The following is a 26583-nucleotide window of genomic DNA, read 5'->3' on the forward strand; positions in this document are numbered from 1 at the left end:
TGGGGTATTAAAGGCGTGGCTCCGCCCAATGCGTGCCTCTTTCCGTCTCCGGTCGTCGCAGCGAGAGGAGGTGAGCGTGCGCCCTCCGTGTCCCGGGCGCGGCCGCCATCTCTCCGCCGCCCAGCCTGATCTGTCTTTGCGCCTGGGGTCTTTGGCGGCCCCCCACCTCCGCCGCCCATAATTGTGGAGTTTCACGTTCTTCCCCTCCCCATCCCCTGCAGTCGCGGCCGCCGCCTTGGGTCCTCAACCCCGCCCGAGAGGCTTCTGTCCGTGTCTGCGCGCGGGGCTGCCCCCTTAGCACGTGGCGGTCAGTGTCCCTTTGCTGACCAGGCGCGGTGCGTCAGCGCCGGCTTGCTGCCCGGGCTGACGCGTTTCTCGTGCCGGGTTTCTCCGCAGCCTTAACCATGTCCGCGCACCTGCAGTGGATGGTTGTGCGGAACTGCTCCAGCTTCTTGATTAAGAGGAATAAGCAGACGTACAGCACGGTGAGTGGGCCTGGGCGCCTGGCCACCGCGGCAGGGTCTGGGGGCGCCGCCCCTGCGTATCTCACCATTCCTTGCACCTTTCCCAGGAGCCCAATAACCTGAAGGCCCGCAACTCCTTCCGCTACAACGGGCTGATTCACCGCAAGACTGTGGGCGTGGAGCCCGCGGCCGACGGCAAAGGCGTTGTGGTGGTCATGAAGCGCAGATCCGGTGAGCCTTTGTCCGGATGAGAGACCCCTTTCCTGGGCAGGGAAGTGGGGTTCTGCCCTGGAATCGAGCGTGTCTGGGAAGCACCTTCCCTCTCCCTGGCTGACCGCCAGCCAGCCATGTGAATTGGCTAGGTCACGTCTTTTTTCCTCACCTGTAAAGAGAGGCTAACAGAACCTGAGCTCCAGAGGGCGGTTGTGAGGGTTTAATTTCCGGATTGTGCCATTGTGTGACATTTTCTGATGCCTTCAAGACAACTCAGGTGGGGTGATGTCTCCAACTCACAGATGTGAAAATTGAAGTAAAAAGATAAGGAATAATCTTAACAATAATCTTTACATGATTCCATGTAGAGATGAGAGACTGAGTCCAAGTAGCAGTTAAACACCTACCAGAGTTCTGCAGGGTAAACCACAAAGAAGGGGTCCTGCCAAACTGTGCTCTCAGGCACAGATAGGCTTTTTTGGGGTTTTCCCCAAAGTTCTTGTGGGAGGAGGTCAAGGGAGACAGGGGTCTTCCATGGTACTCCATCACCACCTGGAATTTTTAAGATAGGAATGAATTTTCCATGGGTTCTCCGTAGGGACTGGCTTCTGTTCTGGTTCAGTGGTGACCTCAGGGACTCCTGCCCATTCTAGAGGAGATAGTCCTCCCTTCTCAATAGCATCACAGCCCAAGGAGCAACCAGTTATTTCCCTGGTGGGCTTCATGGTTCTCCTGAGAACCTTTCTGGAGTGAAGTGTCCTAAGAATTTTGATTCCTCTCTTGGATTGTTGAACACATGGATGATTTTTTTGGGTCAAAAATTTGCATGGTGACAGGGCCTTGGTGTCTTTGGAAAGCTGTTTATGCCCCAGTGTCAGGAGCATGACTCTGGTTAGGCCTATCAGTTCTAACTTCGTATCCTGATGGATGGCCACTTCATGATACAAGAAAAGAACATTTCACATGGACAGTATTGGGAAAGCATGGAAGAATTTTCTTTTTGATCCCAGACAACGCGGTCTGGACTTGGCTTTCCCCTGGGCTTGTGCCATGTGGGTCCTACCATGATAATTGCTCTTGCTCATTCAAGATTGTTCCAGACTGCATAGCCTGGGTCCTGGAACTCTGGGATTTTGTTGTTACATGGCCTAGCATGGAAACAATTAGCTGCTCTGCTACATGGAACCTTAAGAGTCCTTATCCCATTGCCTCTGCTGTGTCTCAGTCCACTGTGAGGATGGGGTCTGCACACATTCCCTGGGGATCCCTGGCCCAAGTGTCTTCTGAATGGGTTGGTGGATAGGCAGGCTGTCTGCTGCTGCTGGCCTGGTCCAGGAGGCCGAGGGGATGACTGGGCAGTAGTTTGCTTAGACTCACACAGCTAAGGGTGGGTGCTTTGGTTCTTGGGGTGAGATTGTTTGCTCTTACCTGGGAGGCACACTAAGGCCTAGGCAGTTGAACTGATCCCCACACCCCTCCCACCAGGCCAGCGAAAGCCAGCTACCTCTTATGTCCGGACTACCATCAATAAGAATGCCCGGGCCACACTCAGCAGCATTAGGCACATGATTCGCAAGAACAAGTATCGCCCTGACCTGCGTATGGTGAGTGTTCACAGGGGTTTCTGGGTAAAGGTGGTGGGCTTGGGCTGGGGAGGTCAGGGACCTTTCTTTTGAGCTCCACCCCAGGGACACACCCCCACTGTGGGTCATCGAGCTGAGAGTTGGGGAGGGCTGGAGCTCGTGAGCTGAACCCCACTCTGCCCTTGCCCTCAGGCTGCCATCCGCAGAGCTAGTGCCATCCTGCGCAGCCAGAAGCCTGTGATGGTGAAGAGGAAGCGGACCCGCCCCACCAAGAGTTCCTGAGCTCCATACCTTCTAAAGCAATAAACCTGACTGTCTGTGGCTCTCTATGTTGTCACTCAGGCAACTTCACTGCTCTCTACGTGTCAGCCTGGTCATCTGAGGGGGAGATTAGGGCTGGACATGCAGGAAGGTGGGTAGGCAACTGTTTTCTGAAAAGGCTTGCTTATCTCTTATCTAGACTCTTCTTTGTGAAGTGCTTAAAGAATCCCAAATGGAACCTGCCTGCAGTGGGGGCGGCTCCTCTGTTCAGAAGAGGTGTGTGGGGGGTCTTCCAGCCTTGAATGGTAGCAGCCAGGGAGCTATGTGCCCTGAAGCTGCTCTCCCCAACTCCAGGTCCTTGGTACCACAGCAGGGTTTGGGATCTTGGAACCTGGTGGCCCACAAGAGTGAAGTCCTCTGAGGAGATTGCTGCATATCCTGGGGCTGAGCTGAAGCCCCATCTTGGAGATGGGCATACAGTTGACACAGGCTTCCCAGGAGAGTGGGGGCCAGAAGCCAGCCTCAAAATACCCCCATCTCTTTGAGGACAAGACAGATGACCCCAACCCCAAATGGGAGGCTCTTTTGCAGGTCTGAGCTTAGTGTCTCCTTTGAAGAGATCTTCTGTGACTTAAGCAGTTTCTCCTGGGTTCCCAGCTGTTTGTATGTTTGCTTCCTAGTGTTTATTACAACCTGTGATGTTGGCCTGACCTGCATGCACACTGAACACAGCTGCCAGAGTTCTACCACCAACTGGGTTATTCTATTTGTGTGGCCGTAGGCAAATTTGTAGATCTCTGCTTCCCTGCCAGAGTGAAGTGGGTTAGTGAATGCAGTGAGCTGAGAAGGGGCTGTAGCTAGGTAAGTGCTCAGTAATTATTAATGGCCTGTTCAGTAGAACCTGTACTGTGAGAAGCAGACCCTTGTCTACACTTATGAGGGGGTTATGTCCAGATGCATCTAACCAGTGACACGTAGCTCAGCAGTGTAGTAGAACAGTAACACTACTGCTGAGTGGCTGGCTGCCCAGCATCTTGAGTTGTCACCCCACATTGCCAACCCAGGAAAAGGTAAAAATTCAAAGTAGTTTGTACTGAGTGCATATCACCGGTACCATCTTAAAAGTTGGGGGCCGGAGCTGTAGCTCAATGGTAAAGTGTTTGTCTAGCATTTGTGAGGCACTAGGTTGATCTTCAGCACCTCATAAAACAATAAAATAAAGATATTGTGTCCATCTACAACTAAAAAAAAGGTGATTCGGTAGAAGTTAGGGATCGTGGGACTGGCATTGTGGCTCAGTGGTAGAGCACTTGCCTAGAGTGTGGGAGGCACTAGAATCAGTCCTCAGCACCACATTACAAATATTGTGTTCATCTACAACTAAAAACAAACCAAAGGGTCATTTGCACACATGGACAGATGTTTACATAGGTGCTTGTGGAACTCTCCCAGCTACTTAGTGAGGCAGGTATCAGCCCCACAGAACAGGTGAAGTAGGTTTAAATGGGAAAGTCTGTCACGTGCTGTTGGTTCTGCCATGTTTCCTGTGTGCCTGTCATGAGCCAAGAATCTAGCTTTCTGCACCCATCCCGCAGCTCTGGCCAAAGACAGGGAGTCCCTGCGCTGTGACTTGCCTTGGGGACTGACAGTCCTGATTGTCCATTCCTGACTTCAACCCAGCCACTGCTTCAGCCTTACCCAGTTCAAAGGCAAGGGACCTACTTGGATTCTTGCCAACCCTTCTGTCTTACCTGGACCATTTCTGCCACACACTGCCTTTTCCCATTCAGATCTAACCCAGATGGAGAGGGGTGTTGTCAGACTTGGATGGCTTTAACACCTGCTCAAACCGCCCATCCTTCCTACTCCACTGGGCCTCCAGAGGCCCACCTCTTGGCTTACCTCACCTCTGACACTGGCCTCCTGTGTGTGGCTCACTGCTATATTCTATCACATACTACCTTCTAGTGAGGCCTCTCCTCACCATTGAAACTTAAAAAGCCCTCCACAGACCCCTGCTTCAGTTGTTCTGCATTAGGGTGGAAGTCCATCTATTTCTTGTTCACACTGTGTGCTGGTGAGTAGGACCCAGGAAAGGTCCTGCCAGCCCCCTGCCTGAGGCAGAACTGCCCAAGTCACCTGTGCACATATGGAAAGCTAACATCCTTGTCGTTCTGTCAAGATTTTTTTCTCAATTTTTCAACTGAGAATTAACATAAAACTCAACTTTTTACTTTTTAATTAATTTAAGTACCAGGGGTACTTAATCATTGAGCCATATCCCCAGCCCTTTTCATTTTTTGAGATGGTCTCACTAAATACTGAGTCTGACTTTGGACTTGCGATCCTCCTGCCTCAGATTCCCCAGCCACTGGGATTACTGGTGTGCACCACTGTGCCCAGCTGTTTTTTTTTTTTAATTCTGAGACAGTCTAGGTGGCCGAGGCTGGCCTTGAACTTGGGATTCTACCTCAGCCTCTCAAATTGCTGGGATTACAGGCATGTGCCACCATGCTCAGCCAAAATTCATCCTTTTATAGTGTACAATTTTCAGTCTGTTCACAAAGCTGTGAGGCCACAACCACTAATTCCAGAACATTTTCATCATCTCAAACTCCACACCTGTAAGCACTCACCCACTCCTCCACCCTCCCTCAGCTCTTGGCAACTACCTGTCCACTTCCTGTTACCACCATGTGCCACCGTAGACATCTTGTGTGAATGATCGAGTGCAGTGTGGCCTGTGGTGCCTGGCTCCCTCTGGCCCAGGCCCTGCAGGTGCGTCCTGCAGAGCTTCGCCCTGTGCAGAGGCCACCTCGCTTGGCAATCTGTGCTCATCTCCTTCATCAACGTGTGGCTCACTCTTCAGCATGTCTCCCTGGTTTGCACAGAAACGCACAGGAGCACATGCCTTGTTTTCCTCTGGGCTGCACCCAGCACAATTCCTGGCACGTGGACGGTGCCCAGCAAACATCCAGCTAGTGAATGTGTACATCTATTCCACCAGTACTCCTGCTGGTGGACAGTTCCAGTTTTGCTACTCTCGCAGTACTCCCAGTGGAGTTGCGCAGGACACACTTGATTCTCCCAGCAGTGAGTGACTACCCAGCTACAAAGCTTTGCAAGCAGGAATGTGCTACCAAGCCTTTGCATTCAGCGTTCTCACTGGGCTGGGGCCAGGCACGTGGGTGTGGGGCTCCCATAGGAGGGAGTCCATCTCCCCAGGGGCCTGACTGACAGGCATGGCCCAAGGCCTCAGGAAGACACTTGCCTTGCAATATATTCCAAGGGCTCAGAATTATACCTCCCAGAAACTAGTCATGGGCCAGAGTTCCTGAGACAGGCTTCTTTCAAAATGTTGGGGGGGGGGGGGGGGTTAGAGCAACCCAGACCCACTGAGTTAACATTCACTCCACTCCTAGTCCCTGACCCTTGACCCAGACTCTCACAACAAAATGATAGCATTTGTCTTAGTGACTGTTTAGCATAGCAGTTAGAGATTTAGCTACAGATCCCAGCCACTCAGGAGGCTGAGGCAGGAGGATAGCAAATTCAAGGCCAGCCTTGGCAACTTAGTGAGATTGTGTCTCAAAACGAAAAATAAAAAGGACTGGTAGAACTCCCCTGGGTTCAATCTCCAGTACTGGGGGCGGGGAGGAATGTGCAGTGTAAGCTATGCATGCCTTCAGCTGCATAGCGGTTTCCAACAAGGCTTCACCATCTCACCGTTCCGTTGGAGCACAGGGGATTTTCTATTGCTCCACCACTTTGTCAACATCAGGTATTGTCAGACTTTATAATTGTTGCTAATTTCATGGGGGTATAATGTTATCAATTTTGGTTAACATTTGCATTTTTCTAATTACTGGTGACCTTGAATACCTTTTTATGTGTTTAGTAGCCATCTGCATTTCCTCTCTGTGAAGTGTTTGCTCAAGTCTTTTTGCCAACTTTTGCATTGTATTGTCCTTTCCTTATTGATTTGTAGAAACTATTTTGGATGAGTCTTGACCTTTATGTTTCCAGATGTCTTTTATCACTCTGACTTGTTTTTCTGGTTTTTCTCTTGTTTTTAAGTACTGGGAATTGAATCCAATGGCTCTTTAACACTGAGCTACATTCTCAGCCTTTTTTATTTTTTGAGACAGGGTCTCCCTAAGTTGCTGAGGCTGACTGCAAACTTGCAATCCTGCCTTAGCATCCCCAAGTCTACAGGAGTGCACCATCATGCCTGGGATAGAAGTTTTTAATTTCTAAAAGAAAATTTCTCTAAGAGAAAATTCATTGAGGACTACTTTACACAAAGTAAAATATGCTATTTTAAAAATATAGAGAGCTGGGCATTGTGGTACACACCTAAAATTCCGGCTAATCAGGAGCCTAAGACAGGAGGATCCCAAGTTGGAGGTCAGCCTCAGCAACTTGTGAGACCTTGCCTCAAAATAAAAAATAAAAAGACTGGGGATATAGCTCAGTGGTAAAGTACCCCTGGGTTCAATCCCTAGTACCAAAATAAATAAATAAATAAATAGGGTAGAGGACATAACTCCATGTAAGAGCATCCCTGGGTTCAATCCCCAGTAATGCAAAAAACAACAACAAAAAAACCCTTAAATATGTAGTTTGATGAGGTCTGACACATTTATGCACTCACGTGATCACCACAACTAAATTATGCCTGTCACCCCATTCTCATGTACCTATTTGATCCACCTGATTCTAAAAAACTAATGCCCTGCTTTCAGTCATTAATTTCCCCTCTTATAGAATCTCATTTAAATGGAATCAAGTATTCTCACACTGTTGTATATGCCTTAGCTCAGCTTATATATTTTTGACATTCATTTTTTTTTTTGGGGGGGGAGTATCAGTATTTTACTCGAAGTCCATGAATTCACCAGTCTTTTTGTTCATTCATGTGTTGATGAAACATTTGGGTTGTTTCCAGTTTTGGTGTTACAAATAAGGCTTCTAAAAAATTCATGTTTAAGTCATTATGTAAACATGGCATGTTTTTCTATCTCTTGTGCAAATATCCAGGAACAGAACTGCTGGGGCGCAAGAAGTGAATCTTTTTCTTTTTAGTGGTGCTGTGGATTGAAACCAGAGCCTCCTGCATGCTAGGCAGTGCTATATCACTGAAGCTGAATCCCCAGCCCCCTTTTCTTTTCTGTAATGTCAGTTTTTATAACTTTATTTTATTCATTTTTATGTGCTGAGGATCAAACTCAGCACCTCACATGTGCTAGGCAAGCGCTGTACTACGGAGCCACAGCAGCCTGCACAAACTGCTTTTCAAAGTGACTGTGCCATTTAGGGTTCCATGGGTGATATATGAGTATACCAGTTGTTGTGCATCTTTGTCAAGACTTTGTAATATCACTTTTTAATTTTAGCAAATTTCATGGATGTGAAGCCATGTGGGCCTAAAGTTTCATTATGAGAAGCTTTTAAATAAATCATGAATCCAATTTCTTTTATCGTCATAGGACCACTCAGCTCTTTTAATCCTGTAGATAATTCTTGTTTTTTGAGGGATTTGTCCCTTTCATATAAATTGGCATTTTACTGCCATTATGCTATTGACTCTTTAATGTCTGTAGGATTTGATCTGGTAGTGATGCTTACTTCTTTCTTTTTTTGTCTGTTACTGTGGGATTGAACAGGGGCACTGAGCCACATCCTGAGCCCTATTTTGTATTTTCCTGAGACAGGGTCTCATTGAGTTGCTTAGCATTTCGCTTTTGCTGAGGTTGGCTCTGAACCTGCAATCCTCCTGCCTCAGCCTTCCAGATTGCTGGGATTACATTTGAGCATCACCCTGCTGAGCTTATACTTGTTGTTCTTTGTGTACTGCTATGGCTCACTTCTGCTGACCCATTGCTAATTCTCTCCTCCTCTGACTGCTGCCAGTACTGTCCAGGTTTTTTGTTGTTATTGTTTAAATCTTGATTAGAATTTTTTTGAAAAAATTTTTTCCTACAGGTTTTGCTCCTTTTCACGGTGTACTGCTGGGGATCTGTCCCAGGCCTTGCACTGCTAGGCAAGCACTCTACCAGTGAGCCACACCTTCAACCCCTTCACATCCATTATCATATTACTCTTTGTTTCCTATTCCCTGAAGATATTTTCAAGTTTACCTTTCTGTTTTTAAACAGGAGAAACGGTACTTGTGTGGTTGCCTTGTGACTACCCTAGATCTTTGTCTTTAGGGGTCAGTTTCCAGTTCATACTCACCCGTGACGCCCTTTCACCACACGCAGCTCAGGTTTTCCTCACAGTACTGACAGCCAGTATGTAGAATTCCCCTCCACTCAAAACCCAACTGATTCTCCAACCACCACCTGAGTCCTACAGTTCAGTTCACTTCTGACACCAGCTACTTGGGGTCAACACAGACCTCAGGAGGGGAGAGTCCCACAGGGCTGCCCCACGGTACCAGTCTTGATTCCAGGTTTAGCGCCTCCCAGATCTTGGGAAGGCAACGAACAGGATGCAGTGGAGACGCAGGAGATGAACAGGGCATGCCACCCTCCTGGCGCACCTGGAAGCACCAACGCAGAGCTCTCAACCCCCACCTTTCAGGGACTTCCTGAGGTCTCATCAGCCGAGCTGATCAGATCATTCATCACTGGTGGCTGGACTCGCCTCCCGTCCCTCTGCTCCCAGGCTGGTGGGCTGAACTTCTACCCCCTAGTCATGCCTTTATCTTTCAACGTTGTCTCCACCCTAGGCCATCTAGGTGACTTCATTAGAATAACGCATGCTCCTGCCACCCAGGAAACCCCAAGTGACCGAGGAACTCTGTCACAGGCACTAAGACCAAACACACATTTACCATGTAACAGCCGGCTTGTCCCTGTAGCCGCTCTCCCTCCCCAGGGCTGGAGACTGAACCCAGGCCTCACGCATGCTAGCTGCACCAGCTACACTCCCAGTCCTTACATGCATTTTGATACAGGGTTGGTCTGGCTAAATTGCCCAGGGTGGACTGGAGTTTGTAACCCTCCTGCCTCGGAGTCCAGAGGATCTGAAGATTACAAGGGACTAGAAGGGTATAATCTCACACCTAGCTGCCCCCGTAAATTACTGTAGGCTTTCCAAGGCCTAGAACGAAGATTGCTTCTAAAACTAAACACTATTATGGGGCTTGAGATTTCTTGGACCACCAGCCAATTTGGCTTGAAAATAGAGTGGGTTTTCTTTTTGCTTCTCGTTCATTCCCTGCCTTAATGTTTTGCTCAGTGCAAGGCACTTTCTCCCTGTACCCCCAGAGGCAGGGAGGAGGGATATGGACTTCTCTCTGGCTCAGTCTGTCCCTGAGGGTTATTGCTAAGGTGGGGTTGAGTTTGACTGCTCCTTTCCACCATTAATCTCCAGATTTGACTGCTTTCCTCCTCATACATCACAACCAAGGGCTCAGCAGCTACTCAGAGGCTCAGGCAGGATGGCAAGTTCAAGGGCAGCCTGGGCAACTTAAGGAGACCCTTTCAAAATAAAATATATAAAGGGCTGGGGATGTAGCTCAGTGATAGAACACCCTTGGATTCCATCACCAGCACCAAAACCACACACACACACAAAAACCCAAATTAACCAGATCCCCAGGGCAAAAGTAACTGAGTTAGCCACCCACCTATGGTGGGTCACAAATTTTAGTTTGGGTTTGTCCTGGTAATCTTTTGCTATCTTGTCCATGATTTAGTGCTTTCAACTTTTTTTTTTTTTTTTCCTGTGCTGGGGATTGAACACAGGGTCCTGTGCCAAACTGAGCTAAATCCCCAGCCTGCTTTCAATTCTTTTTAATTTCAAACAACACAAGATTATGCACAGAACAGCAACACATATACTACCCCCTGGTGTACACAGCTGGGATAATTCCCATCCTTCAAGTCAGATCAGACCCTGACACTAGAATGGGATATAACCCAGTGATTGGGTCTTTAGCCCTTCATTTGGAATGATCAACCCAAGTATTTGGGAAGTCTTAACCTAACTGGAATACTGAGAGGGATGGACCTTTAAGTCATTCCTGATGGGACTTATGGAGGGGCAACATATGGGAAAGAGTCCTCAGCACCACCCACACCTAGGGCACCGAAAGAAACCAACATAAGAGCTTTGTAGAGGACTGAGAAAGGAATGTGGCTGAATAGCGTCAATGGCTGACTTCTAGCAGAAACCCTGAGATGGGTTTTGCTTGAAGTCTCAGGTTCTGCAATGTTACAGAAAGATATGTGCAAGGTAGATTTTGTTACCCACACAGGAGGACAAAGTTAAGGCTAGGGCTGGAATTAGTGCAAAGGACAGCCCCTTGCCCAGCCCAGGACCAGACAGACAAGGCTGATCAGACCTGTCACCTGGCCTGTGAGGGAAGGTCACTGCAACACTGTTGCCCATCCTGAGGCAAAACAAGGGCAGGGTCACCTGGACTGCTGGAAGCAGGCTCCAGGGCCCCACCCATTTTAGACCAGAAATCCTATTCCCCTAATAGAGATGGTCCCAAACCCACAAGGGAAGTCCAGTGAACTAGCTGGCTCTAGTACGCAGCCTAGAGCCCCTATGAGGACTAGCAGCAGAGCAGGGACACCTGGTGCTCTAAGCACAGGTCGCAGGGCACATGCTAAACACAGAAACTGCTTTTCCAACTTTATTTAGAAAAACAAATCCAGGTCCCAGTGTCCCCCACACCCTCCCCCACCCCAGCCATAATTTAAATAATTTAGAGACAGAGTGGGAGGGAAGGGTCAGGAGGGGAGTTGAGCCAGGGGTGGGAAGAGGAAGAAAAGCCCACTACAGCCGCCGAAGCGCCCGCTTCTTGTCTGTCTTTTTCTTGGCTGCCAACTTCTTATCGCGCTCACCAGCATGCTTCTTGGCCATGGGACCATCAGCCCCTCCAGGGACCACAGGGTCAGTGGAGGAGGCTGCAGCGCCACTGGCCAGGGCCCGGCTGGCCTCAGCCCGCCCACTGCTGGGCCCACCTGCACCACCGTGGATCTCCGTGAGCAGGCGGGCCCGGGCAGCATACTCCTCGTAGTTCTCCAAGAGCAGGCGGCCTGCCTCTTCGTTGAGTGCAGACTCGGGGTTAGGGTGGATCAGCAGGCACTTGACGGTCTGTGGGGACAGGGCCAGCAGCCTTCAGGGATCTGCAATTGTCCAGCCTCTTGACCTTCACACTGGCTCTTCCCTCTCCCCTCAACTCAGTTTCTGAAGGCCAGATCTGCCAGTTCCAGCTGCATCCTCATCTTTCCTGCATGGCAGGCTGCTTTCCTGATACCCACAGTAAATGCTCCCAAAAAACCAATACCACACGGTCCGTCTGGACTGGTAGCTTCCTCCTAGTCCCTTGAGGCCTCTCTCTCAGAGCCCACTGGATCAACGACAGAAGCCCAAATAGGAGGAGGAAGGGACTCAAGGGCACTAAGGACTGGAGGAACCCATGTCTTGTCTGCTGGGATATGAAGCTCCCTGTCTTTCCACAGCATGGAATGCAGAAATCCAGAGCTATAACAGGTACCCCAATATCAGAGCTATAGGATTATGGTAGGGCTCAACAACAACCAAGAGGGAAAGGCATGAGGATGTAAACATTAGGGAACTAGGGGGCAGACCAGGGAGGGGGTGAGTCCTTTCAATACCTTCATCAGCCCAGGTCCCAGGTGTGATCAGCAACCAGGCCTCCAGCAGCCCCTGGTGGATCCTCTGAAGTGAGTCGGGGCAGACTAGCTACAGCTGCTAAGTATTGAGGGCATTTCCCCCGTCACCCACTTCCTTCTAAAAGTGAGCCCAGAGGGCCCCAAGAACAAAACCACCTGCTTGGCCTTAAAGTTAATAGTAACAGATGCTCCCAGGGGCTGCTATGACACACAGAGCACACAGCTCAGGGACACTACTGATGATGACCAGAGAGGCAGGGAACCCACAATCCTTAACATGGCACCCCAAACTGGAGGCCTGGATGCCTTGCTTCCGGGGCAGAATGAAGCTCAGCCTATACCCCAGGGCAAGGAAGGTGAAAAAAGAGGGAGGAAAAGGTATGCAGCATATTTACCCTTAAGCTTAATGCTTTCTCAGTGACCGAGAGAAATCCCAATTCCCCATCTTCCCGACCATCTGCCCCAGGGGCTTATTAGAAATTGAACTGGGTGTGTGTGTGTGTGTGTGTATGTGTGGATTAAAGCTTGGGGGAGGGGCCGGGAAAGCATCAGATGACCCAAATGGTTTAAGTGGTCTTTAAAGACTGTGGCACAGTGGGCCAGAGCAAGGTGTCACTATTTCAGTCAATACTGGGATCCCTGGCCTCCACCCTCAACGTGGTAGCAGCACCCTTCTCTAGCAGTGACAACCAAAAAAAGTCTCTTGACAATGCAAAATGTCCCCAAGGGGCAAAAGTACCCTGGCTGAGAGAAACAGTGTAGGAAAACAATCTAGGATAGGGACAGTGGAGACAGGTGCATAAACCTTATCACTGTAAAAAATCACTGAACAGATTAAAAGAAAAAAGAAGCCAGGCTTTTCTCAGGAGGCTGAGGCAGGAGGATTGCAGCAACTTAGCAAGACCCTGTTCCAAAATTTAAAATAAAATTTCAAAGTTTTCTAAAGAGAGGGATGGGAAAAAAAGAGCCTTTAACCAGACACTGATGTCCACCAGCCAGGAAACTATACTAATCAACAAGCCCACCACTTGTTACACTACATAACAACAGTCTTTGGTGCCCTGGACCCAAGCCTACAATTTTCCAGAAACCTGAAAAGTTTTTTTTTTTTTTTTTTTTTTTTAAATTAGGGATTGAATTCAGGCACAAGACCACTGAGCCACATCCCCAGTCCTATTATGTATTTAATTTAGAGACAGGGTCTCACTGAGAGTTGCTTAGCACCTCACTTTTGCTAAGGCTGGCTTTGAACTCTCGATACTCCTGCCTCAGCCTCCCAAGCTGCTGGGGGGAACCTGAATTTTTATATGGAAAAAATTTTTATACTTCAGAGTTGATTTTTAAAAAGAAAACTAAGTACTGCGGATGACACATTATTGGGAAGTCCAGGCCAGAACTCACCAGCAGCACATGTCGGATGCCCAGCTCAGCTGTCCAGTCCCTCTTGAGCACGTTGACACAGATCTCACCATTGGCACCCACATTTGGGTGGAATATCTTGGTCAGGAAGTAGCCCTTGGGTGGGGAGGCAGGGAAATCCTTCCCCAGCAGGAGTTTCATGCGGAAGAGACCTCCAGCATAAGGGGTACCCTCTGGAGTAGGAGGAGGGAGACTGGGTCAGGAGGTTGAGGACTCCCAGCATCCTAAGCCCAGTTTCCAGGGTCTGTGAGGCAAGTGCCTGCCATCTCTTCTAGGTTGGAAGACTTTTTGAAGGCACCAATGGGCCAGTGTACAAGGGGCCACAAGCAACATTCCCCACTTGCCACCACCCACTGGATGCCCATTCTCTCTCCCAGGGAGCAGGGATCTGAATGCCCACTTGTCTTCCTGGTTAATGACACGACAGTTTTCAACTCCCAGCCCAGTAAACAATTTCCTCATTTACCTACTTGCTGGAGTAGAAAAATGTGAGAACCATGACTGTCTCACATACTACACAGCTCCCAAATTCAGCACATCAGCAATCTGGGCAGCTGCCTTACAGACTCTCCTGAACCTGACCCCACCTTCAAGTATGGCTTCTCAACTAGCCTCCAACTTCTTCCTTGCAGGTCAAAAAACTAAGTAGGATCTGTTACACCCCGTTTTAACGTCAGTATTAGCTTCCTTCCAAGCTCCTTAGAAGCCTTAGTGTCCCTAAAAGATCTGTTCTCTAACCACTTCTTTCTATTCCCACTTAACACCCATATCTGCCTGCCCTGGACCTTTCTGGAAGCCTTGCATTCTCATCTTCTGGACCCTCCACCTTTCAATCACCCCACATAGCAAGATATGAATTCCTGCAGTTTTCAACACTTCAGGAAAGTCTCCCTTGATCATGTCACCACTCCAGATTAGACCTTTCCTTTATAAGCTCTTATAACATCTTGGCTGACATTTTAAATATTCAGGTGATAACAAACAATTTGCAAAAAGTTCTAAACCACTCTGCAAAATAAAACAATCGTGTACAATCACTTATCTCCCGGCAGTGCTGAATCTTGCTTATGCCCAGTTAAGCAAGTGTTCCAGACACTGAAAGATGGACTTTCAGATGTCTGGACCACCCTCCTGACTTTGGCAGATTCTTGTCCCACCACTGGGAACTCTCTTCCCACTCCTACTTAATCCTACTCATTCTCAGGTCCAAGGGAAGCCATGCCTGAGAGCTTCACCCGGATAAATCTAGGTTAAGATCCCCATTATATACTCTCAGCAAACAGAAACTTCTCAATGCTTATGGGAAAAGGATGCATAATTATTCATTTGTGGTATCCTGGTAAGCAGGACGAGGGGAACAAGAGTGATGCCTCTCCTGCCCCCCACTATGTCCTCGGCACCCGACAGGGCCAGGCCTGTGAGGGTTGCTTTCAAGCCTTGTTCGTTCTACAGAGAGATGACAGAAGAATCTATTAAGCGGCACCTCCCTCTTTCATATCCACACTCACCAGGGCCCTCGATGGTAACCTGCAGGTCAGTGAGGTCCTCCTCATTGGGGAAGACCTTGATGCCATCAGGTGGGTCCGTGGTCAGTGTCGTCACTTCCTTGTACACCAGGCGGATGATGTGGGGGGGCAAGTTCTCTACATTGGAGTTCTGGGCACAGCGGTAGAGTGGTCAGCAAAGCTGGGCCTAAGGATGCTGTGTCCTCCCTAGGCTTGACCCTACAGGTCCCAGGCTGTCAATCACACCTGGGCCCCCAGACCCTCATCCAGAATGCTTTAGGTTGCCGTCCAGGGCAGATGTCCCAACAAAAATAGGGAGGCGCATCTCCGAGGAGGCCCTCTAACGGCTCCACCCAACTCCGAAGTCGATAGGCCCGCTCCTAACACTACATGGGACCCCAATTGTAGGCCCGAGGCCTAGCCTGTTCCCATGTCCCTCATCTAGCCTTGGAAAACCCACCCTTGAAATCTCGGCTCAGGCCTGGAAATGGCGGCGGGCGTCTCGCTCCGCGTAACACCCGCAGGCGGGTCGCAAAGCACCCAGACCCGTCCCCGAGCATCCGCGGGTCTTCCTACCAGGGCACCGGCGGGCTGGCCAGGCCCCTGCCCGCCTGCAGAAGGGCCCTTGGGTCGCTCCCCACCCCAGAAATCCCAGTGGGTCCTCGCACTCCTTAGGCCGCCCTGAGAAGCTCCTGGGACTCCGCCTCCTCCTCTAAAGAGCCTCCTACCACCCCTCTCGGGCCCGGTCGCCGGCGCTCACCATGACTGCGGCCGGCCGGGGGCGGGTCCCCCCGGCCCCCTTCCCGCGCTCTTCGGGCCGCCAGCCGGGGCGGGGGGGCCCAACTGCGGCCACTACGGCCCTGGCGGCCCCGCTCCGCGGCCCGCTGCCTCCGACGCCCGCCACACACCGCGCCTGCCGCGCCGCCCACCCCACTGCCCGGCCGCACTGAGCCGGCCGCGCGCGCACCTCGGCGCTTTTATAACCGCCCGCAGGCCCCGCCCCGAGGTGCGACTCGACCTGAGACGTCAGCGCGCACGTTCCTCGGGGCTCGACGCACTCGACCCCTTCCCAGCAGACCGCAGGCAAAGGCAAGAGATGTTCGGGAGAGGATTGCGCGGCGGGCTGGCCAATGAGGGCGCGCGGGGTTCGGGAAGGGAATCCGGAAAACGGAGGGCCTGAGAACTGGGGTGGAAGAGGAAGGAGACCAGGGAGGTGGTGCGGCCGCTGATTGGGCCGTTTGAATGAGACGCCCGCCACGGCCCGCTTCCGCGCGCGCGTCCTGACGCCGAGGAACTCGCGCACGCGACTAACGGTCATTCTGTGGCTGGGTCCAGACGAGGAGGAAGCGGGACTTGGGGTTTTTAAAAGAGTGATTGAAGGCGTTCGGGCCAATAGGAACGGATGACCGTGATCTGGAGGTCACAAGGCTCGCACAGGCCAATCCCTGATGAGGAAGGCGGGGTCGGGGGGCGGGCAGGAACGGAGGCCAACCAGTGGGGCCCAGTTTACCGCAGAGGACTCTCTCCTGGCCAATGAAGTTCCTTGGCTTTTCGTGTATGCAAATAAATATGCATTGCCTGCCGGCGCTCCCGCCCCTCCGCCTCGGCCGGGGTGGGCCCTCGGGATCGCCCACATTTTTCTGTGAGGCGCCATTTTGTGCTGGTAGTGACCGGCCAAGCCTCAGTTTCCTTATGCGGCCAGTGGGATCTGGGGTCCCCAGGGACGGCCGGGCGAAAGGTCCGGAGAGCATCGCTGTGTCTGCAGCTGACCGCAGCCTCAGCCAGCCGGGCCGTCGCTGGAACAGTTGAGGGAAGGGGCCCGGCGGCGGCTTCCGGGTCGGGCGTTCGCGCGCCCGTCCCGCGTTGCCTGGCGGCCAGGCTCCGGGGCTGGCCTCTCGGTTGTCGAGTGAGGGGAGGGCCAGAGCCGCCCTTGGCCTCCTCTGCCCTCGGTGCAGGGGTGCTGCCCACCTCGGGCACCTCCCAGCACCTGGGGCGCCCACAGCAGTCGGTAGTTTGCTGGCCTTGCCAGGCATGGACGGGCGCGGCAATACCTGGGCCTGCCCTGGCCACCAGCTTTCCCTCACGGGGCAGGCTTCCTGGAGAAGGACCTGCAGCAACCGTATTAACCAGTTTGTGGAGAACTGGCCACACGTGGGCCTTTTACAGGCCTGAGCTCCAGTTTTAGCCAGCTGGGTGCAGATGATTCCAGCCCATTTAACAGGCAAGGCGACTGAGGGAGCTGGCGGTCACCCCCCTGGGACCAGGTAGAGCTAGTAGTTATCCCGAGCACTGTCAGGAGACACAACGATGGTGACACTGGTGGTTATTGTGTGGGCCCTGTGTGCTGGGCCCTGTTCTGATGTCTTTACGTTCTTGTTCTCGTTCACTCCTTGCAGGTGAATTTCATAATTATCTCGACACCTGCATTCATTCACCTGCCATGTGACTACAAGATGCTCAGGGGATCCAGCAGAGAATAAAAGGGACAAGACCTGGGCTTTCGTGGAGATTACATCCTGGTGGGGGAGACAGACAGTAGGACAGTAGGTCTACAGGTATCATGTCAGTGAATGATAGACAGTAGGTCAGGGTCCAGGGCTGGGGTATTAGGGGAGGGGGCAGCTGCTGTCTTTCCTTGGCTGTGAGGGGAAGGGCTTTCTGAGGAATGACCCCTAGGGCTGTGGGGAGGTTTATGGGAAAGGCATTTTGAACAAAGGGACCTGCAGGTGCAAAGGCCTGGTGAGGGGGATCTTGCTTAGTGCTTACGGAACCAGGAGGAGGCCATCAAGGCTGGGCAGGAGTGAACATGGGCTCATGTCATGGTTGAGGTAAGGGGAAGATGGTGGTTTGTCCTGCAGGGCTGTCCTGGGCCATGGTGAGGAATGCCTTCTATTCTTGGAGTGTTGGGGGCCACTGGGGAGCACTGTGTGACTCCATCTCATCTGTGGACAGAAACAGGGAGGTCAGTAAGGCATGTGTGATGGTCCAGGTGGAGATGGCGGCTGCAGTAGGACTGGTGGCAGTGGCTGGGAAAAGGAATGGGACTCAACAGGTGACACCAGCAGGAACTGGTGTCACATAGATGTAGGATGAGGGAAAGGGAAGGGGGCACCTGCACCCTGAATCAGCATCATAAATATGGACTGCTGACCCTTTCCTATAAAGGTTCTTGGACCTCTACTCACCCCTACCACTGTGGGTTTAAAGACGGTGGTGTGAGTGTGCGCCTATAAAACTGTTCCCGAAAACAAATCATATGCATAGGTGGCCCGCAGGTTGTAGTTTCCCGACTCCCAGCTTTAAACCACAAAGCTGAGGTGCCCGACTACTGCTAAAAAACCCTTCAGGGGCCCTCCTCTCTACTACATGTACTCCTGCAAAGCCTGTGAGCCCTTTTGCCATTTCTCTGAGTTTCCCTCAGCAGATAAGCCAAGCTCGTTCCCAGCCGCATATTCTGGGAGGCACAGTTCCCTGTGCCTAGTGTGCTTTTCACTGTCCTTCATCCTTTGCACACCCTAGGCTCTTTGTAAACCATCACTTGTCACCTCTGCGCCCATGCTTTGTTCCCTTCACAGTCATTGAGCTTCATGGTCTATCTGAATTGCAGTTATTTGCTTACTTGTGTTTATTTCCCCCAAATAGAAGATCTGTGCCAGGAGAGCAGGGATCTTGGCCTCAGCCACTAGCAGAATGCTGGACAGATTGAGGGTGTTTACCCATTCAGTAAATATTTATTTATTTAATTTTTGCGGTGCTGGGGATTGAACCCAGGGCCTTGTGCTTGCAAGGCAAACACTACCGACTGAAATATCTCCCCAGCCCCTTCAGTAAATATTTATTGAGTACCTGCTGTGTGTCAGGCAGTGATTGGGGTGTTTGGGACAGAGGGATCTGATGAGGATGCTCGTAGGGCTCATTGGAGTGAGTGAAGACATGCAAAAGCAAAAGAAGCAAGTGAAAGCATAGTCACTTGCCACATAGTGCCATTTTGGTCAGTAATGGACTGTGTACATGATGACGGTGGTTCCTCAAGACTTGATTGGAACTGAAGAAACCTATGGCCTAGTGTTTTCACTGTACGTTTCATATGTTTAGATATGTTTAAACACAGAGATACCATGGTTACAGTTGCCTGCGGTGTTCAGTGTAGTCACGTGCTGTGTGGTTTGCAGCCTTGGAACTATAGGATCCATCACATAACCCTGGTGTGCAGTGGGCCTGGCCATCCTACATCCTACGTCATTGTGCAAGTGAATGCAGAGTTTTTGCTTAACATTGCCCAATGACAGATCTCAGAACGTCTCCCTCTTGTCAAGTAACCTGCAACTGAATGTGGCATGGGAAGGTAGTAAGTGCCATGGAAAAGACAAGTAGAGTAGGGGAAGAGGGCTGGGGTGCCAGTCTGTGTGATGTTGAATCGAAAGTGGGATGGTCAGGGCAGCCGTCCACGAACAGGTGTCAGCAGGGACCCAAGCGTGAAGGAGGTGAGCTATACCAGTATCAGAGGAAGGCCATTCCCACCAGGGGAAGCAAAGGTCTTTCAGGAGCTTCACAGAGGCAGGCATGGCTGGGAAACAGTGAGTGGGGTGGGTGGGGACAAGGAGGTCAGGGGAGTGTGGTGGTGGTGGTGGGCATCGAGCAGCATTTCCCAGGCATTAGGTGAGGACTCCGACCTCTTCTGAGGGAATAGGGAGCCACTGCAGGAGCTTGAGCAGAGTAGTGCAGTGATCTGGCTCAGATCGTCTCAGCTCACTCCCACAGCAAGGTGAGGTAGAAGGGCCAGGGAGGAGGCTGTTGGAATAACCCTGAGGAGGGATGGCATAGGAGGAAGTGGACAGCAGGAGTTGAGAGAGAAGCAGATAGAAAAAGAGGGTCCAGGACAGCCGGGAGATGCAGTGGCATGAACAGGCCTGGCAGGTGGTGGTCCTGGTCTTGGCAGATAGCAAGGGCTGAGCGCAGGGAGCGAGGAGGATTAGAACATGGCTCTGTCTCTCTGTGAGCACCATAGGACTCTGTAGGAATCAGGTACCCAAGGGACAAGGGACAGGTGGTAGTGGGATAACAGCTGTTATGGAGGTGGTGTTATGGAACTGTGGCCTCAGGGAAACTGAGGCAGTATGATGACCCCCTTCAAACCCTGATTCTTGGGATCAAATCAGATTTCAGACCTGTCGCTCAGAGTAATAGGCATGAATTAACTGAAGGAATAGGAAAGGAGAAATTCTCAAGGGAGAGAGTAGATCCTCTCAGAAAGGAGAGGGACAGTGTACCCCTCCTGCCCTCCAGTTTTATGGGTGATCCTGGAGAAGTTACTAGAGAGTCCCACCCAGGTCCACCTCTTGACTTGACTGCCTTCACAACTCTAGGTCACTTTGGCCCATGTTGACCAGTTCTAGTTGGGTTTTTAACCATAAATTCTTACAGAGTTTATGGTTAGGAGGAATTGTCCTTGTTTCCTTGAGCTTCAGGATCCAGTCTATGAAAGGGTACACAAAATCTCCCCTTCAGGGTAACTTGGGTTCCTCTTACCAACATTATTTCAAGCCTGCATTCTTCCTCTAGATAACAGGTAGTTTGCTGGGAATGTCTTGTATCCTGTCCACTTAAGCCAGGCAGGGCTGCAGTGAATTGCTTCTTAATAAATAAAGCATGTGGGGGTCTGCACTGTGGGTCCAGTTTATAGAATTATTCCCACATGTTCCCACCACTCGAACCTGTCTGTCCCATCAGTGTGGCTTGTATCAGGGGCTATGTAGAAAGAGCAAGGGTCAAAATCAGACTTGACCCTTACCTTCAGGGGACTCAGTTTATTGCAGTAGCAGGAGGCTTCCAATGACCATGTGAAAACATGCTTTCCCTGGTGACAAGTGCCAGCTGGTTTGTTTGTTTTGTTTTGTTTGAAACTGTTTCATTGTGTTACCCAGACTGACCTTGAACTCCTGGACTTAAGCCATTGTCCTGCCTCAACCTGCTGAGTAGCTGGGACTGCAGGCACACATCGTCATGCCAGCCTCGAGACCATCTCAGTGCTTATAATGGGAGCATGACCTGGACCTGGTAGCCTCCAGGAGGAGATGATGCCTGGGCTGAGGGCCAGAGTGAGAGGGAACCTCAACAGGATGGTGGAGTGTGGTGAGAAAAGGATGTGCCAGGCAGGGCAATAGCCTGTGCCAAGGCCTGGTACACGAGGGAAAGCAGTTACTGCCCTTTAAAAAGCAAAGAAGAGCTATGAGCAGTGAAGCACACCTGTGATCCCTGCAACTTGAGAAGCTGAGGCAGGAGGATTGCAAGTGCAAGGCCAGCCCCAGCAATAGTGAGATCCTAAACAACTTAGTGAGACCCTGTCTCAAAATAAAAAGTAAATAGGACTGGTGATGTGGCTCAGTGGTAGAGCACCTATAAGTTCAATCCACAGTACCAAAAAGAGAGGAACTGTTAAAGCAAATATTAGTGACTCACTCATAGGAGTGTAGTTGCTCTGAGATGTCATTTTGGGTCATTGTGTATTGGATTGGCAGCTCTTAGGAAAAACCGTAGGGGGCTGAAGGTGTAGCTCAGTGGTGGGGCACTTGAGTAGCAGGTATAAGGCCATGGGTTCATCCCAGCACCACCAAATCCAAAGCCAAAACCCCCCTCCCCACAAAATAAACCATGGGAGTGACTTTTCATGACCTTGCCTGCATTAGGCAATGGTTTCTTAGACACAGACTTCAAAAGCACAAACAACAAAAGAAAAATGGGAAAATTTGACTTTAACATCAAAATTTGCATTCATGCTTCAAGTGAAAACATGGACTGGGAGTGTAGCGAGGCCAGTGTGCACAGTGTAGTGGTAGTGTGCTTGAATAGTGAAAAATAAAAAAGACAGGGCTGAGGGGATAGCTCAGCGTGCACAGGGCCTGGACTTATCCCAGCACCACACGTCCACACGTGTGCATGTGTACATCTAAAATGAAAAGACATCCTGCAGGATGGGAAGACTTCTGCAAATCACGAGTCTGCCAAGGAGCTTACCTCTGGAGCCTATGAAGAACACTTACAACTCAAGAACACATAACCCTGTTTAAAATGGGCAAAGGACCTGGGCAGGCATCCTCCAAAGGAGATATACAGATGACCAGTAGTCACAGGCAAAGATGTTTCACAGCACCAACCATCGGGCACAGAAATCAGAACCACAGGAGAGGCACCTCATTCCAGCAGGATGGCTGTCATCAAGACGGCAACAGGGCTGGAGTGGTGGCTCAGTGGTAGAGCACTTGCCTGGCATGTGTGAGGCACTGGGTTCAATTCTCAGCACCACATATAAGTAAAATAAAGGTCCATCAACAACTTAAAACAACAACGACAACAACAACAAAAAAAAACCAAGCCAGGCACCACAACACGTGCCTTTCAATCCCAGCAGCTCAGGAGACTGAGTCAGGAGGATTGCAAGTTCAAAGCCAGTCGCAGCAACTTAGCAAGACCCTGTCTTGAAAAATAAAAGAGGACTGGGATATGACTCCTTACTAACACAAAAGATGGTAGCAAGCGATCAGGGTCTGTGCATCTGTGACCAGTGACTCCAGAGGCCGAGCAGGAGGATGCAAGCTCAAGGGCAGCCTGAGGAACTGAAGAAGACCCCGTCTTGAGATGAAGAGGGCTGATGGGCAATTCAGTGGTACAGCACGGGCCTAGCATGTGCAAGGCCCTGGATCCTATCCCAGCACCAGACACACACACAATAACAAGTTTAAGCAGAGTGCAGTGCAGTTGCATCCTTCACACACTGCTAGTGGGGGTGTAACGTGATGCAGCTGCCACGGGAAATAGATTGGCGGTTGCTCCAATGGCTCAAGAGTTCAGCCTGACCCAGCAACTTCACTCCTAGGTACTCACCCAGGGGAAATGAAACTATCCACACAGAACATCATAGAGATGTTCACAGAAGCATGTTCACAACAGCCAAAAGATGGACAGAACCCAGATGTCCCTCAGCTGTGTGTGGGTGGACATGCAATAGAAAGAATGCTTATTCAGCCATGGAAAGGGCTAGCACAGTGATGCTAAGTGGAAGATGCCAGTCACAGAGACCACAGTACGTGATTCCATTTATACAAAATGTCTAGAACAGTCAAATCCACACAGAGAGCAAGTGGGTTAGTGATTGCTGGGGGCCAAGAGCACGAGCATGGGAAGTGATGGCTGATGGGCATGGGCTGTCACTGGGGCATGGTGAGTGTTCTGCAGTCATGACGATTGCATGCGGGATATATGAAGAAAACCACCGACATGGGCACTATAAGTGGGTAGATTTGAAGGAACATGAATCATGTCTCAATAAAGCTATTATTTTGGTGGTGATGGAGACCAAACCCGGGTCCTCATGCATTCTAGGCAAACACTCCACCACTGAGCTACACCCACAGCCAAGTCATTGATATTTAAAGAGAACTTTAAAAGAAGTTATTGTGATGGGAGGAACTGAAAGAAGATAGAGGGGTGGGGTGAAGAGAGAGACAAATCTGAGGCTAGGTGTTCAAGAGAGGTGAGGGTCCATAGGCCACCAAGGGCTTTGGGAAGGCATGGTGGCACCAAAGGGAGCCTCTGAGGAGTCTCCCTGGATCTGTGACAAACTTGATTCTCATTTGGAGAGGACTCTGGGCTGTCGGGTGGAGGGGCCCAGGGTGGAGGTAAAGCCCGGCACTCTGTTGTGACCTGGGCTAGGGTGGTGGCCATGGGGTGAGAAGGGCAGACTGGAGGAGTAATTGGGAAGTGGCCTAGCAACGGGCAGGAATTGTCAGGATGGGCGGGGACAGACACCCTGCCTTCATAGATTTTGGTTATTCAGAAATTTACTTTTGCTCAGTGAAACCTAAATTGCTCCTTGGCTTGAATTTTTGCTCCGGAATCAACCTTTCCTGTTCATCTACGTTAAATTATAAAAGAAATCCATGCTTGGAGGGAATTCCAAGGTCACCCGAGTCCAAGGAGGGCGATGGGAGGTGAGCCCTAGCCCCTCTTCCCCCCACGCTCTCACCCACAAGTAGCATGTTTTCTTCCCATGTGTCCTGGACATTTGTACAGAGGCCTGTCCATCCTCCTGGCCAGTGGCTGCCTTCAACTCACCAACTGCACCTGGGAGTGTCCTGTATCTCATAGCACCCGGGGAAGGGTCCGCTTGTGTCCAGGTGCCACATCCCATTCCTTAGTCTGTGGCATAGCTGTGAGCCTCTCTGTCGGAGAAACTTGGAGAAACTCCTGGAAACCCACAGGCTCAGTGTGTGTGTGCTTGCCATTCTGCTACGTGGTCCTTGGCAAGGTTCTCCTTTTTTGGGTTCTTACATGAGGACGTGACTTGCTTCGGCAACACATTTAGTACCAGCAGCATGCCAAGCACTGGTCTGGGTGCCTGGACACATCAAAGAACAAGAAAGGAAACAAAATCCCTGTCCTCCTGGGGCTTCCATGCCAGTGGGAGACAGATAATCAACGGTAGGTACTGAGAGTGGGTGGTGACCATTCGGGCTTGCCGGAGGCCAGGGGCAGCGCAGGACATTCAGTGCTCACACTGTGAAGGTCTTGGGCTCCGTCTGTAGCCTTAAGAGGTATTAGTAACTATGAAAATCAGCAGGCTGAGAAGGTTTGGGAATGCTGGGGCAGTCTAAACGGGCAGTTGCAGTGAGAAGGTGACAATTGAATGAAGACTTAACCCAGTGAAACTTCCTGGCAGAGAAACGGCCAGCGTCAAGACCTGATGCAGGAGAGAGCCTGAGTACTAGCAGTCTTCAGGACACGTGGCAGTCCTGGGTTGTAAAGCGTTTCTTCTTGTATTTCCCTTTCTTCCCAGTGGGCTTCTCAGTCTGCCATTTGTGGTTCTATGCCCCTTCCTGACCTGAGTCCTTATAAGCAGTCCCCTTCAGCCCAAAGTGTCTGCACACACTGGGGTAGGGACCCGGGGGGAACCACTTTCCTTTGTGCCTCCAGAGCAGAAGTCTGATTTCCTGGGGAGAGCATCCCTGCTGATCTGTAAATATGCTCTTAAGTGGACCACGTGCTCCCTCTAGTGACAGACACAAACCCTAGACCACCAGGCTAAGCTTTGCCTTCAAGGCTTCCTTAACCGCCTGAGAAAGCAAGGCCAAGAATAAGCAGGGAGTGCCAGTGTGGGTGGCGGCAGACAGACGTTCTCACACACATGGACCCAGCTCAGGCTTTCTGTGCTGCAGTTGGTGTTGTCTGGCAAAAGTCCTCAGGAGCAGCCAGCCCTTGACCCAACTGTCTGCCTCCAGGAGCGCCTCCTGAGGGCCTGACCTATGCACAGAGTGGTATGCAGGAAGATGCTCCTCAGTGTTGTTTACGGGAGAGGAGACTGGGGACCCCGAGCCCGATGGGGCAGGGCTCCATCATTCAACAACAGGCAAGAGCCACCCGAAATCATGGTGGATTTGCTGTTTGAATAATAAGTGCCTGTAGGAATCTGATGGAAAGGCTAGACCCTTTTCCCTGAAAAACAAGCCGTGAGCCAGAGGCTGAGGCAGGAGGATCCGAAAGTGGAAAGCCTCAACTGGCCATCTGAAAATGAAAAATACAAAGCGCTGGAGATGTGGCTCTGTGGTAGAGCACCCCTGGGTTCCACCTCCAGTACTACAACAAACCACAGAACATAATAAAATGGGAAAAAAGTCAGCAAACACTAACATAAATGTTAAAGGAATAATGAAGTTAGTATAGTATCATCTGAACATTGCTATTCAATCTTTTGAAGAATGATATTCAAATTGTGTGTGTGTGTGTTTGTGTGTGTGTGTGTGTGCGCGCTCATGTGCAGTACTGGCGATTGAACCCACTGAGATATACCCCTAGCCCATTTACTTTTATTTTGAGACAGGGTCTTGCTGTTGCTGAGGCTGGCTTCGAACTTACCATCCTCCTGCTTCAGCCTGCCAACCTGTTGGGATTACAGATGTGTACCACAGTGCCTGGCGGATATTCAAATATTTTGAAGATGGCTATATTCAAACATCATGGTAATAATTGATTCAGGCAAGAGAGTCACCTGTGGAGGCTGGAGCAGCAGGTGGAAAATTGAGGTGGAACAGGATACCTAGAGCTTCAGAGTGTGTTCCAGGCAAAGACCCTTCCTAACTGCAGAGGCAAAAATAGTATTTTTCCGTGCCCTGGCCAAGGGGTTTATTGGTCAGCCTGTGCTGCTCTCACAAAATACCACAGATTGGCCTAAATAACAGAAATGTATTTTCGCACAGTTCTGGAGACTGGAAGTTCAAGATCAAAGTGTGGCAGTTTCGGTTTCCAATGAGGACTTTCTTTGTGGCTGCAGACAACCCAGTTTTACTGTGCTCCCCTATGGGAGCATAGAGCCCTCTGGTATCTCCTCCTGTAAGGACATTAATCCTATCAGATCAGACCCCTCTATGACCTCTTTTAACATTAATTACCTGCTTACTGGCTCCTCCTGATATAGTCATGTTGGGGGTTT

The 26583-nt window shown here is 50.6% G+C and overlaps 2 protein-coding genes across 2 annotated transcripts; one reads left to right on the plus strand and one right to left on the minus strand.

Annotated features, from left to right (window-relative positions):
• On the plus strand, nt 1-26147 carry RPL28 (ribosomal protein L28). The gene is made up of 6 exons (XM_079119570.1): nt 1-70; nt 397-485; nt 572-695; nt 2163-2281; nt 2453-2566; nt 26135-26147. The coding sequence occupies exons 2-5, from the start codon at nt 405-407 to the stop codon at nt 2540-2542; spliced, it is 414 nt and encodes a 137-aa protein (XP_078975696.1). The 5' UTR covers nt 1-70; nt 397-404; the 3' UTR covers nt 2543-2566; nt 26135-26147.
• On the minus strand, nt 11159-16434 carry UBE2S (ubiquitin conjugating enzyme E2 S). The gene is made up of 4 exons (XM_079118468.1): nt 15862-16434; nt 15105-15252; nt 13579-13769; nt 11159-11635 (listed from the first exon to the last, which is right to left on the minus strand). The coding sequence occupies exons 1-4, from the start codon at nt 16417-16419 to the stop codon at nt 11315-11317; spliced, it is 1218 nt and encodes a 405-aa protein (XP_078974594.1). The 5' UTR covers nt 16420-16434; the 3' UTR covers nt 11159-11314.
• Nucleotides 26148-26583: the final 436 nt, after the last annotated feature.

The sequence above is a fragment of the Sciurus vulgaris genome (genome assembly GCF_902686455.1).
Source record: "Sciurus vulgaris genome assembly, chromosome: 17".
NCBI lineage: Eukaryota > Metazoa > Chordata > Mammalia > Rodentia > Sciuridae > Sciurus > Sciurus vulgaris.